Source organism: Lipophrys pholis, assembly GCF_963383615.2.
Source record: "Lipophrys pholis genome assembly, chromosome: 7".
NCBI lineage: Eukaryota > Metazoa > Chordata > Actinopteri > Blenniiformes > Blenniidae > Lipophrys > Lipophrys pholis.
This window is the reverse complement of record NC_137638.1, coordinates 24,846,030-24,860,155: the sequence shown is the minus strand read 5'-3', so window position 1 is coordinate 24,860,155 and position 14,126 is coordinate 24,846,030. Positions and strand designations below refer to the sequence as shown.

Genomic DNA, 14,126 nt, shown 5'->3' with positions numbered 1-14,126 from the left:
AAAAAGTGGAGGAAAAAAAAAAAAACAGGTTGGGTCTCGGGAACCTTTTAAAACCCATCTCCGCCCCCGTTTGAAGCGTCAGAGCGCCATCTCTCCAGGGGCTCCCCAGCGCGCACAGACAGTCAGTCCACGCGCTCCTCCAAACTTTACGCACGGATGTACTACTCCTCTGGAAGTATTCAACACTGTTTTCTGATGCGTTTCAGTTGACCCGCGTTGCTCCAAATACTCTCCTTATCTACTGGAGGCTCTCTTGCACTTGTTTGAGTGTCTTTTGAAAAGGAAAAAAAAAAAAAAGAAAAGTTGGAAACTTTCTTTTTCGACTTTAAATTTTCTTTATATGATTCCGCTCATTCTAACAGAAAGATGCAGTTAATTTAAGAAAACAAAAAGGTGATTAAAATGAGGGATTGTTTAGCTTCGTGCCTGCTCTTGGCGCTCTGTATGAGCGCGCACAGGCTGCTGGCAGACCCCCGGGTGGAGGAAGCTGATGAATCCGCTGACAGTGCCTCGACCCTGGCCTTTGTGTTCGATGTTACCGGCTCCATGTACGACGATCTCAAACAGGTGATCGATGGCGCCTCACGGATCCTGGAGAAGACCCTCAGCCGGAGGATAAGACCCATCAAAAACTTTGCCCTGGTCCCTTTCCACGACCCAGGTACTGTCTGCTCAAACGCTGATTTATTTCTATGTATAATTTTCTACTCAAACATGAAACATGGTATTGAATTGAGATTTTGAACACAATATGAATAAATCTAAAAACTATAACTTGTGACCTTAATTGTTGCAAACCTTTCAATAGAATTAAATAGTCTCCGTCTATAGGCTGCGATGTACATCATTTCACTGAAGATCATGGAAAAAACAAATTGTAGCATATCCCAGAGCTTGTAACATGGTACCACATAAGTTCCACTTCCATAAAGCAGCACTTAAAGCTCAAACAGATGCAAGGCAACATGCAGGGTTATGCGAGCTTACAGACTAAGCAGTGTATATGATAGGTAAGACTCTTCCCTGCCAGCATCTGTTCTTGTATATAGGAAAACTACAGCTTGAAAATAAGAGTGCCCTAATGGGGGGGAGGGTGTTTGTGCTCTGATGAGAAGCATATGCTGTCTGCTTGTGTGTAATTACCCCAATCACCCCCTCCACCCCACCAACACAGGCACACAGCGAACCCACCTCACTCCTCCCTCTCCTCCATCCAATTCTCCGGAAAAGCCCCCAGTTAAGCTGGGGGGGGGGGGGGGGGGGGGGGGGGGGGGGGGCTTCACTGCCACACATTTTCTCTGTGTTTAATGTGCCCTGCCCTTGGGGACCTTGTAAACTTCCAGGATTGCAAAGAAGCCGCCAGAGCTGGCGTGACAGCACTGTCAGTATTTTACAGGGCTCTCATGAGGAGGAGACAGGGACTTGAAAGCCTCCACTGTTAGAAAAAAAATAAATAAATAGATTGAAAGTGAGTAAGAAATGTCATCAGCCTGACACATGTCTTGGGGCCTGTATCATTAGTCTCTCGGTTTGTGACGGTGGGAATAACAAGCACAGACACAGTGAAATGATGAGACTCCTCCCTACCTGATGAGGGTCTTCACTGTAATAACTGTAATGAGCAGCTCACATTTTTGTGTCACGGTGTTCTACTGCCAAAACAATGCGTTCTCAGAGAATTGGTTAATGTTTTCTATTCCATCGATTGGCTCCAGAAGGCGTGTGAGGAAGTGTCGGACTCCGGCAGCACCTTATCCGTCATCCTGGGTTTTGTCACTTGAGGAAATCACCCGGCTGAAAATGCTGACTGCGGCTGCACAAAATGATTATTCTGTCATCATCTAAACTCTGGCCAGATTTCAGCGATTTCTGTAAAACTTTGTAAATTTGTCAGAACACCTCTCTTGTGCCGAGCTTTGATATGTATAACTCATTTGCAGGAAAACTACAAGGCACCATTCTGGTCCTTATGAACTGAGTTGTGGTTCAGAAGGGATGTTGATGTGGTCGATGCATTGTCTTTGTTCAGGGAGACAAGGCTGCTGAGTGAGAACAACCAAATCCTTTGTTCTGATTTGTATTTGTTTTTTTTCAATTTGAGGAAAATCCAGACCTGTGTCCTCATTTGGCTGGGATGAGATTTAAGACATGCACCCTTGCATAGCAGGGGAACTGGAACTTATTAAGCTGCCTTGATTTGATTTTCTTCCCTGAAACGCTTCATCGGTGACCTTTTGTGATGTACATGTTTAACCTCACAGATATTGGCCCGGTGTCCATTACCACTGACCCAACCAAGTTCCAGCAGGATCTGCAGGAGCTGTTTGTCCAGGTGGGAAGCAGAACACACTGATGTGCGCTCTAACTGCAGTATATGGCCTGCCATTGTTTGGCGTGATTTACTCAGAGCGACAACCACCGTGGCCACATGAAGAAGCTAAGTCAAAATGGTCCATTTTCTAATTGCTACACAGTAGTGGAGTGGTTAGGACTCTCTCCATCGCGAGAACCAAGTAAGACCCCTTTCTGTGTGGAGTTTGCCAGATCTCCCTGTGCATGCCTTGGTTTTCTCTGAGTACTTCAGTTTGGCTCAAAAGTCATTGCATTTGAAGCTGATTGGTGTCTCTTTTGATGGTTTGTCTCTCAGTGTTTGTCCGGTGATGAACTGTCCAGATGAACTGTACCCTGCTTTACTCTTAGTCAGCTGGGATCGGCTCCAGTGCACTAAGTTAGATGAAAGACAGAGAGGATGGATGGATGGATGGATGGATGGATGGATGGATGGATGGATGGATGGATGGATGGTTTTAGTTGCAGCAACAATCAGCGTTAAACTGATTTAGTAATGCCAGTAAACATTAGTCATTGCCACGGATATTGCCAGAAACAAGGCTGCAGTAGTGTATTGAAATGAGTTATTGTGAGTGTGCGTGCATGCCTGTGTGTTTGTGTGTGTGTATGAACTCTGCGTTGTTCTAGTTCTTTCTTTTTTCTGAACGATGGCAATCTTACGAAATAAGTATTACTGTTGTTTAGATAATATTGTGAGAAATAATTTATGCCATGTATGTTTTCTTTTGCTGCACAATGACAAAGTTGTTCAGGTATGAACTAAATCTGAATAAAAACGGAAATATTTAGATCTTTTTCTGTTTCCCTCAGCCAGATTTCATCATATGAGCTTTTATCTGACAGGGTGGGGGCGACTGCCCTGAAATGAGTATTGGAGCCATAAAGAAAGCCCTGGAGGTTTCCCTGCCTGGATCCTTCATCTATGTCTTTACTGATGCCAGAGCCAAAGACTACCGCCTGAAAAGAGACGTTCTGCAACTGGTGCAACTCCGCCAGTCACAGGTAAAGTTTTTACAGGATTGTACAGACTCATATACTACACAAACAGGAGACGCTTCAGCAGCCTTTTCCTCTCGAGAATTGCCAAATATCATTCTAATTCCTCAGATCTGATAGTGGTCAAATGCAGACTTTAAACAGTACAAAAACATTTTTATTCAAAATGAGCAAATGTTTTTTTAAGCTGATTTGACCTGGTAACTGATCAAATCTCAAGATATAAATATGAGCTTAAGCTCACAGAATTTTGACTTTCATGCTTTTACTGTAGGGAAAAAAAGTACAATAACACTGTGAAAGCTGTACAACCAGGAGGAGTTCCTGATGCTTAACTGAGCAGGGAAAAGTTATTCGCTCTTGGCCCCTTCTTGAGGCGTGACAATGAGCATTAGTGTCACTTTGGAGGCTATTGAAAGCGAGTCGGTCGAAAGCAAACACCACAAAGCAGTAATCCTCTTAAACTCTGCTGCAGGTAGTGTTTGTTTTGACCGGGGACTGCGGGGACCGCTCACAGCCTGGTTACAGGGCGTACGAGGAGATCGCTGCCACCTCGTCTGGACAAATTTTTCACCTGGACAAACAGCAGGTCAATGAGGTGAGAACAATGGCAGTCTACACCACAAAGAACTTGTCTGAACTTTCCTTGAAGTTGAATTCATTACATCTCATATTCACAATGAAGAGGTCTTTAAAAAAAAAAAGAAAACGACCTACAAAACCTGTGTTATTCCCTAATGTAATAATAGCAGTTTCATTAAAGATACAAAATGATACCAATGCTGATAATAAACTTCCTGGTCTTGTGATACGGGCGAGTAATTCTTTGCTATTGGAAGCAGCATGTAACAGAATCGTAGGCTCAAATGCCAAAGACAGCAGGCCTCACTTCCCAGGCAGACGTAAAAGAAGCCAGAGTTTCCTCTAGAAGAGACACTGGTATCCGGCATGTCAACACAGGAGATGGCTGGGCAGCACTGAGCTGGAGCCAAGTGCTCTGTGCATTGGTGGCCCACTGAACCTCTGAACTCAAACGTGTTTGTGTGTGTGTGTGGGGGTCTGTTTCCCATCAAGCCATGCATACATGTAACTAAACATGCATTGCCTGTGTGTGTGGCGTAGCTCGGTTCATTATCACTCCATAATCCTGCCAGCTGTTTAAGGAGTGTTTGAATGTTATTTTCGTGTTGCAGTATTAAAGAAATAGGAGACCAGAACCAGTATAGCTCGCACACGTCAACCCCAGATGGCTTTGGACTATTATGGCCAAATGTGTTTTGACATATTTGTAGTGTATGGTAACATATAAACATGTGCACACAAATGATTTTTTTTTAAGTTTTATTTTAATGGATTTACATTGAATTACTGTCAGTTGGCTTTTTGGACCTGTGCGATTATAGCTCTTGGGTGGCATGCTTTTACTAAATTAATGCAAATCCTCTAATCCTTAAAAACCTCAGAAGTAGTACAAATGCAACCAAAATATTCTCCCTTAATAACAGTTTAATAAAGTGCATCCAAATGAAATATACAAAGTCTTTTTGTGGTCTCCGGGGAGAGCGGGGAGAAAAAAAACAGACTGCTTGTTTTACTCTCTAATCCTAGGATATGATCTGTCATGGCTTCCCTGCTTCCAGCACAGCTGCCCAGTGAACGTGGCTCCAGGTCCTCACACAACAGCTCATTGTCAACTCGACATAACACACTCTTTACACTCCTTAGTCTTGACTGGTTGTAGGTTTATGAGTAAAACTGCTAACAGAGAACATGCTCAAGGAAAACCACACTGTCACACTGGGACCATGATCTGGACTCTCTGCATTGATGCCACCTGTATACCCTAAAGCCACAATTGAGAGTCTGGGTTGTGATATTCCAGATTTTGACTGGTGTGATGTCAGACAAATACAGGATGTGATGAATAATTAAATAACACAGTATGAGCTAATCCCACAACGAACAATGGTGCCCCAAAGTTAATGATCAGTGGATCCAATATGCAGGCTGAAGTCATGCCACTTTAGGCTCAGACTTTAACAGTTAACTATGCTACACCACATTGTGAGACACAGGGTCTTTTAACACTGAATGAATCAAGAGTAAATAGATATATTACTAACTGAAGTGGCTAAGTAATAGGGTACACTACGTAAACACCTCTAAAGTGGTTTCACGATTTTTGTTTCCTCTCATATGACCATTTTGTTATTTTTTAATGTTTGTTGAAAAGAAAACATATTTTACCTTCGACTGAACAGTGAATCAGCTATTCTTCACAGGTTTAGAAAGATCTGGCCAGTTGTTTGTGTATTTCTGTCTCACAAGGTGCAAAATCACTCAACTCAACTGCCTTGAAGAGTCATTTCCATCAGTGTCGGTATGGTTTTCTCATTATGTGGATACAGTAGTGAGCTAAGGGGGATAGTAATGATTGCCAGACATAAAAAATGAAACCCAGGTAACGTTTATCCTCAGCCGTCCTCATGAGTGGGCTCAACAAAGGCATTGCCTATGGCTAAGCTGCCTCCCCCAAAATACAAGCAACTTAGGGCAGACAGAAATGGCTCTGTGTCAAAACCCCCGCCCAGAGGAAGCAGGGGGCCAGCTCTAACTGCTTCATTGTAATAATCGTGATTTGTAATGGGACTTCTTAATTCAAATGTCAACGGTTACAGTGTTTAAACCTGGTTAAAGAGTGAGCCGACCCTTCCCAATAGGGAGGTCTGGATTCAAGCTGTTCTACTTAGCCACAGCGTGATTATGCATTTGGTGTTCAGGTACTGTCTTATGAATGAGTGATGGGAATCTGGCATCACCGTGGCTGGAGTTAGCATTTCCTCTCTGGCCCATCTGTCATGCTTCTATGAATAGCAGAGGGGGGTCCTTCCAGTAACAGCCCCTTAAGCTTGTTCAACTGAGACACGCTGGATGAAATTTCACAGGACTTTAGATCCTCCGCATTCCCAGTGGTTTAGCGAGGGAGTGGCAGCAGAACTCAGCGTGCTCCTCCAGACCTACAGTGCCCCGGACAGCAAATCATCCCATCTCTACTCCCCAGTCGCTTTCATCTCCGGTCTGAGGGCAGGGTAATGCCTACTCCGCTCCCTTGCATAAGAAATAGACACTATCCTGGGGCAGATGTAGGTCACTTCTTTGCAGTTTCCTGCTCTGCTGGTGATGCCTGCACATGTGGCAGACATTACAGCTGTTTCCAGTTGTAAAACGAGGAGAGCAACCAGCTGCTGTCAGCACCCAGCGGACCCGATAGATGTTAAAAAAAAGAAAAAAAGAAGCTGAGTCCTGATGATTAAATTATCAAAGGCCTTCCTTGTTTCGTTCTTAGTAAACGTCTTGAAATATGTTGCCATTGGCGGCTTCTCCAAAGGACCTGCTGGAGAAATGTTTTCAGTTTGTTTCATTGCAGACAAAGCTTCGTTACAAGGCCTCTTACTTTTGTGGTCAAAACAAAGACCAGACAGCACTTGCTGGTTAAGAATGTGGAAGATGGAGAATATTTAGTCTTTTGTGGCCGATACTCTGAATTACCCATCGTCTTTGCTGCTTCTGTTTTCAATTTGGAGAAAACAGAAAAATAAAAAGGCCTTCTAATCAAAACCATGATAATGATCACACCCAAGTGGTAAAGCACCTGTCAAAACTGAAATTCTATAGTACAGGTAATGTCTCTGAGGGGCCACTCTGAGACATTATATTCTAAACTGTGACTGTTTTAACCATTAAATATATTGAACCTGTTCTTAATGTTATTTTAGTCTCAGCGTAATCTTTGCTCAGACTGAAACTCCTTCACGTCCATCATGCTGCCATTCGACCACAACTGGTTTCTCAATCTGATCAGATTGAAACGTGAAGCGGGAAACAGCCAGACATTTCTGTCCACAAATTACCTTTACTTTTCATTCAGTTGACACTGGTGGTCATACATTTTAGGCTAAATATTGCTTCTTTTTAAATCCTACCACCTCCTCATCCACGACTGGTTTCTGTTCCGAGGAACAAGCTTTATGATTCATGAAAGCTGTGCTGGGGGAGGGGGGGGGCTACTGCCTGATACACTTCCACAGTGAGGGACTCTTCTGGGAATACACGCTCGGGAGTGCAGAAAACTGTATGTTATCAGTTTGACAGCTGAGTTGTTTCACTTTTCCTTTGTTTAAGCAAAATCCCTCAGAAGCATACTTTTGTGATGAAAGAACACTCCATAGACAAAGACCAAGCAAGGGGTTGGCGGGGGTATTCTGGAGAAAGGCCACAGTTGCGTGCTTCCTGTCCCTTTCCTGTCTTTCTGAGTGAAGAAGGAACCCCTGACAGTTGGCCTAGTACGCTGATGAATGCGTCTCCACTGGCGCGACATGGTGCTTGGTTGTGATTATGTAACGCCATTTTGTTCCTCCTGTCAGGTTTTGAAGTGGGTAGAGGAGACAGTTCAGGCCATGAAAGTCCACCTGCTTTCTTCCAACCACGACAGTGCGCAAGAAAACAAATGGGAAGTACCCTTTGACCCCAGCCTCCGAGAGGTCACCGTGTCCCTCAGCGGACCGGCACCACAAATCGAGCTCAGCGACCCCTTCGGTAGACAACCCTTGTACCATTTACATTTATTCTTATCATTAAGTGATGGAATACTTTACATTTTGATAATGGTTTTTCCTCTCTTTCAAGGTCGGGTAGTGGGTGTCGAGCAGGGCCTCCAAGAGCTGTTAAATATTCCCAATTCTGCTCGTGTCATAAACCTTAAGTTTCCACGACCTGGAGCTTGGAAACTGAAGGTACTTTTCTGATGCTAAGCCATACCTACGTTTATCATATTGTTTTATTACAACAAACAAATTCTATTCTGTTGCTTCTGTTTTGAAGGTGAGCTGCAGCGGGCGTCATACTCTGAGGGTTACAGGTGTCAGTAATCTGGACTTCCGGGCTGGTTTTTCCAATGTACCTGTTTTAGAGTTCAATCAAACCAGAGAGAGACCAGTAAAAGGTGCCGGGGATGTTTCTGACAGTTTCTTGAGTCTGTTTTAAATGAGAATATCAGCAGGAGAAGGGCTTCATGATAAATCTTTCTTTGTGTCTCAGGACTTCCATCGCATGTGTTGTTAAAATGTACTGGCCTGAAGCCTCCAGGTCAACTGAGCCATGTGGAGCTCATGTCGGGGTCAGGCCGTCCTTTACGCACAATCCCCATTCCTCTGCCCTCTGACCTCGGCCAACAAGGGCTGTGGAGTCTTCCAGAAATCCGCACCCCTCCCCAGAGCTTCTTCATCAAGGTGACAGGCAAAGACGAGGAGGGCTACCGTTTCCAAAGGCTTTCCAGTGTCTCTTTCACCAACATCATTCCAGGCAAGATACCCCAGACCCCCCCTCCTTCTCTGCCACACAAAAACCACTCTGCGGTGTCTTTAACACCTCATCAGTCTCTTCAGTAACCTTTGACTCTTGCTTCCTCCCTTGAGTAGATCCCCCGGCTGTAAAAATGGCCGAAGTGGTGAATGGCTACTACATGCAGCCAGCTGCCATAAGCTGTTTGGTGGAGAGTGACATTCCCTACAGGCTACGCTTCACTAGAAGCGGGATTACGCTCGGAGAAGAGAAGTTATTTCAGTGAGTCTTTCTTCTATTAGCTCATCACTCTGTAAGATGTGGCTTAATTTTCTTTTGGATTCCTGTGGATGCCATAGGCTCATTACGTACTCTAAACACGCTAAATAAGTCTCTAACGACTCTAACTAATGAGCAGGCCTGTAAAGAATTACTGCTGCCTGACTCCTTCATTTTATTGGGTCATCTGTTAAGAAACAAGTATACACAGTCCATTTTGGGAACATTACTTATTCAATTGTGTCATCTTGAAAAATTACAAATGCCTATTTTTCACTCCTGTTGATGTTCTGCTTTGAATTACTTTCATAAAGGGAATCTGACTTTTGGTGAAAACTATTCCCAGTGTGTGGGCCTGAGATAATTGAATTTGACTTAAAGTAGGATCTTGTTGCTATTCTTACGTTCTGGCCAACAAACCCAATGAGTCTTTGTTAAAGGAACTCTGCCATCACATCTTGGGAGATTGTTGCTGCGTCAGCACAGGATGAAGGCTCGTATGAATGCATAGCGCAGAGCAGTGCGGGACAAGGACTGGCCTTAACAAAGTTCACGGTTAGAGGTATGTGAAACACATAATGACACAAGTGCATGCATTTCCTCAGTCATGTTGGATCTGTGGATCAGACTTTGAATTAAGCTCCATCCATTGTTAAGCTGTTTTATTTTATTTTATTTTATTTTATTTTATTTTTTAAAAGTCAGTGTGATCCAGAAAGTTCCAGCATAAACATTTGCTTAAAAAAGTAAACTGTATATGTAGTGTTTGCTCCCCACTGATAACACCAGTTTGATGTTTTGGTTGCGTTTTCTCCGACACAGAGCCTCCTCCGATCCTGAAGCCTGCAGTGAATGTGACTTCCTCTGTGGGAGGCGTGGCTGTGCTGTCCTGCCAGGTGCAGGGCTCCATGCGCCACAACCTGACCTGGCATCGAGCGGGCCGTGCCATCCGGGCCCGTGCGGGGAGGGTAAAGCTGCTGCAAGACTCCTCGCTGCAGATCAACGGGGTGCGGGCTCAGGATGCTGGGGAGTACTGCTGCGTGGCCTCCAACACCCACGGAGACGCCAGAATCACCGTGTGGCTCCTCGTCCCGGGTACGGTAGGACCGTGCCCTGCGGGTCATCTGCTCAAACACTTAACACGCCGGGGCCTCACGGCTCCTCTCGGGCTCCTGTCATCTGTTTCCCATTATTGCCCCACCTCCTTGTCATCAGATGAAACCACTTCCTCAACAGAAAACAATTTGCATCAGCCGAAATGGATGCATGTTGAACAGTGTGGCTGCTATGGCGGGCAAGCACTCACATGTTTGTAATGAAGTATATGCGAATACTGTTGTTTCTACGAGTCATGATGTCAGACCTGGAGCACTTGTTAATTACATTGCAGCCCACAGCTTTGGGTTTACTGTTGTTCAACTTGTGATTTGGAAGTTGTAAATGACATCATGCAGCCATGACAGGACCCTGAGTCATCAGTTTTCTTCCATTTGTAGAGGCTCCTTCTGTGGTCGTTCGCCCTCAGACCCAGGTCTTCTCCCGAGGGGATGAGATCCGCCTGGTCTGTTCAGCGTCCGGCTCCCCCCCTCCCCAACTCTTCTGGAGCCATGGAAACATGTTTCTAACTAATCGGCCGCGGTAAGGAACTCTCAGCCCACTCAGCACCTCCGGCGCAGTGGGCTCATGGTCTCACTACATTCCACTTTTACTGCAAGCACAATTGTCAAATGTTGTTTGGGAATTTACATCCACTGATGTGAAATCTCTCTTCCGAAACCACAAATATTTTATGTGTCATCATAAAATACATATTTTATGAAATACGTCTCCCGTGACATCCAGCAATGGCAGAAAGATTTAGAGATGAAGTTCCGCTTTTCATCTGCACTTGTAATCACAAAGTGTCAACATCCATGAATTCTGCTGACGTTATAATGCAGGTTGAGTCTGAACCACCAAGGGGTCCTGACCATTAGAGGCGCCCTCCCAGAGGATGCTGGGAACTACACATGTCTGGCAACCAATGAAGCTGGGACTGCTTCTCAATCTGCATCACTCACTTATGCTGGTAAGCCAACACTTTCAGAGTACTTTTAATTTCTGAATTTGAGTTAGAATTCGCTCCAAATGATAGGAGCACAATATCATTTGGAGCTACATATTTAAGTGCTTTTGTTTTTACTCAATCTTGGGGTTTAAGTGAAGCAAGTAGCGCGACATACAGCTCCCTCTGAAACAATACAATATTTCTTTGGTTGTTTTCTGGGTGCTGACAGCTGTAGGCCTGAAGTTTCAGTCGAGTATGTCAGCTCGTGCTTGACAGACACCTTAACACTAATGGACAGTGGCGGCCTCTTCCTGGGGCGCGTTGGCATTATACACACTTTTGTCTGTGAATGTCATTTTTAAGAACACCGATCTGTCAAAGCACTGAGAGCTGTGTATGAAAGATCATCTCATCCTCTCAGCTCTGCAGTCTGTGTGAGAAATGTAAGCAGTGGTTTTTCTCCCGTCTGTTGTACTAGCCAACGTTAGATTGTTACAGTTTTTTTGTTTCCTACATATAGTAGTGCTGCATTAAAAAGTTGTAAAATATAGATCTACACCAAGCCTTTTCCCTTTTCCACCAGAGGTGCCAAGAATAACAGTGGTGCAGCAGGTTGTACTTGTATCTGTCGGTGGAGATGCAACGCTAGAGTGCCAAGCCACAGGCATCCCTCCTCCCCTCGTCCACTGGTTCAAAGGTAAATTGAGGCCAAACACCGCGCACACATAAAAAGAAGTGTGGAAATGTATAAACAGACTGATTCGGTTTGTGTTTCCAGGTGAGCTTGAGGTGGGCTCCGCTCCTTTTGTACAGCAGGATGTACACCGCGGTTCCCTGCACATTCGAGGAGTGCAGGAGGTGGACGCCGGTCAGTACCGCTGTGTGGCGAGCAGCTCGGCTGGAACCTCCGCTGGCTCCGTCAGTCTGGAGGTTGGAGGTGAGACCACACTTCAGAGTTACTCATAAAACACATTTTCTATCTCAAATTTAAAAGGAAAAAAAGCACCTTGTACCACTTTGGCTTCCACAGCGGGGCCATTGTTCTCCGAGGCGCCGGTTGACACGACAGCCAACGTAGGAGAGAACATCACCCTCCCTTGTAACGTGCGAGGTTTCCCGCAGCCGACAGTGACCTGGCGCAGGCAGGACGGCCGACAGATTCTCACGAGCAGGGACAGCCAGAGTCGAACAATGCAGCTGGAGAATGGACATCTTATGATCCAGAGTGAGTTATTCATGAAACACTATGAGCGCACTGAGCCCCGGGCTGCAGAGCAGGCCAACACAGCTTCACGGTTTCCTTACACCGACTGGCACCACTCAGAGTGCGTGTGTGTCTAGATAAGATTCAGTCTTTCATATCAAAATTTTGCTCACATTTTCTTAAAAGAAGGGTGCAACATGATGTCATTTTCATTGGTAGAGTACCAATACCTCTCAATTTAGCACAACTTTTAGTCTGTAAAAGACCTTTAATGCTGTTCGTTGTTCTGCAAGTGTGGGTGTTCATGTTTAGGAAACTTCTCATTGGGGCAGAGGAAATTTAAGTTATGGATCCTGAAGACCTTGCAGCCTGAAATATGCCTGATCCTGGCTTCTAAGTTGATCTTTTGTGCTCCTGAGACTGAATATTTATAGTACGTGATATAATATTTCACCGCTGTATATTTGCACGGGCTGCATCTGTCATTTTTTCCATTTGTGGCTGCAACTTGACCTAATTAGCTTTGTTTGTTGCAGATGACTTTATTTTATTTTTTATCTGCCATTGCCATTTTTGCCTGCCATTTCTCTGCCCGGCTGTCTCTTACCGTTACCTCTACTCTTACTGCCTCTAACTATTTTTTTTTCATGACTTCAACCTTCCATCATCATTTGACTGCCAGCTTCACTATGCGAAGTCAGAAATGTAATCATATGTTCATTTAGCAGCTTGTGCTCTTCAGGGAATTTACTGAGTGGGTCATGTGTGTCAACAGGCAGGCAGCTGAGCCAAACCCATTTATCCTGTTATTTTCTATTTTTAACTCTTAATAATAGCGCAGTCAAACCAATAATACCACTTGGTATTGAGTGGAGGTCTTAACTGCTATTATCAAAGGCTTGTCTTAGTAGATAAACTGTTTTCTTTGTCGGTGAATGTGGGGTTTGCTGCTCGTTTCAGATGTAGAGAGTGTGACATGTTTCTGATGATGACTTTTTGACTCTAGGTGTCTGGCTGGATGATGAAGGTCTATACATCTGCGAGGCCAAGAACCAATTTGGAACTATTACAACCGAGGCCAGAGTTAGTGTCACTGGACTGGGTAGGCTTGTGCTTCTATGTGTATATTTAGAAATATCTCCAAATCCAACAGTATTTTGGTATTTTCTGATTCATTTTCTGATATTTATATTCTGCTGCAGAGCCTCCTCTCCTGGCCCAGGCTGCCCCAGTCATCACCACTGGCATTGGCCAGTCCCTCAGTCTTCCCTGCATGCTTCTGGATGGAATACCTCTTCCAGAAAGACACTGGTCCCGAGATGGAAAACCTGTAAGCCTCACTAGCTTTCAACTCAACCATGACTCTCACATATATTGTGTATCTATGTGATGCCAATTTATTTTTCGTTCCTAAAGGTTCGGCTCAATGGTAGGATGTTCTTGAGGAGCGATGGAAGTTTGTACATTGAGAGAGCCACCGCAGAAGACACTGGGAGGTATGTCTGCACTGCGGTGAATGTGGCCGGCTCCATGAACATCACAGTCAACTTGGAGGTCCAAGGTAGGAGACCAAAAGGAAGACCTGTCTCATAATTAATCTTTTCTCAGTGAGAATAGATTTGAATGTTATTCAGTGTTATTCATTGTGTCAAAAATGTTCCGTGAGTTGTTGAATAGTTTCTCGGTGCAGGAGACACCAGCCGGTATGTGCTATTATTTGAACCGTCAGGCCAACAATGTGCTGACTCATCTTGGAGAACAACAATAAGTCAGTGGCTTGACCACCTGCTGTCATCATAGTGAGAGGGTTCATTTACTGCAAGCTTTGATGAATGGGGTCATTTTGTTTATGGGCTTGTAATGACAGACGGGCCAGATTACGGTTCATCATCAGTTTGTAATGAAGAA

General features: G+C 44.6%; 1 protein-coding gene across 1 annotated transcript in view; it reads left to right on the top strand.

Annotated features, from left to right (window-relative positions):
- Positions 1-402: 402 nt before the first annotated feature.
- Positions 403-14,126, top strand: part of hmcn2 (hemicentin 2) — a gene marked incomplete at its 5' end in the record, with an annotated part of 46,888 nt that continues 33,164 nt past the window's right edge. The window contains 19 exons of the mRNA XM_080466582.1: positions 403-661; positions 2,262-2,332; positions 3,196-3,354; positions 3,824-3,946; positions 7,773-7,986; positions 8,035-8,141; positions 8,230-8,350; positions 8,446-8,709; positions 8,826-8,970; positions 9,408-9,529; positions 9,790-10,062; positions 10,464-10,605; positions 10,908-11,035; positions 11,598-11,711; positions 11,793-11,951; positions 12,045-12,239; positions 13,225-13,320; positions 13,421-13,548; positions 13,635-13,779. Of these exons, the coding sequence (XP_080322708.1) occupies positions 403-661; positions 2,262-2,332; positions 3,196-3,354; positions 3,824-3,946; positions 7,773-7,986; positions 8,035-8,141; positions 8,230-8,350; positions 8,446-8,709; positions 8,826-8,970; positions 9,408-9,529; positions 9,790-10,062; positions 10,464-10,605; positions 10,908-11,035; positions 11,598-11,711; positions 11,793-11,951; positions 12,045-12,239; positions 13,225-13,320; positions 13,421-13,548; positions 13,635-13,779 (2,965 nt within the window). The remainder of the gene's footprint in view (positions 662-2,261; positions 2,333-3,195; positions 3,355-3,823; positions 3,947-7,772; positions 7,987-8,034; positions 8,142-8,229; positions 8,351-8,445; positions 8,710-8,825; positions 8,971-9,407; positions 9,530-9,789; positions 10,063-10,463; positions 10,606-10,907; positions 11,036-11,597; positions 11,712-11,792; positions 11,952-12,044; positions 12,240-13,224; positions 13,321-13,420; positions 13,549-13,634; positions 13,780-14,126) is intronic.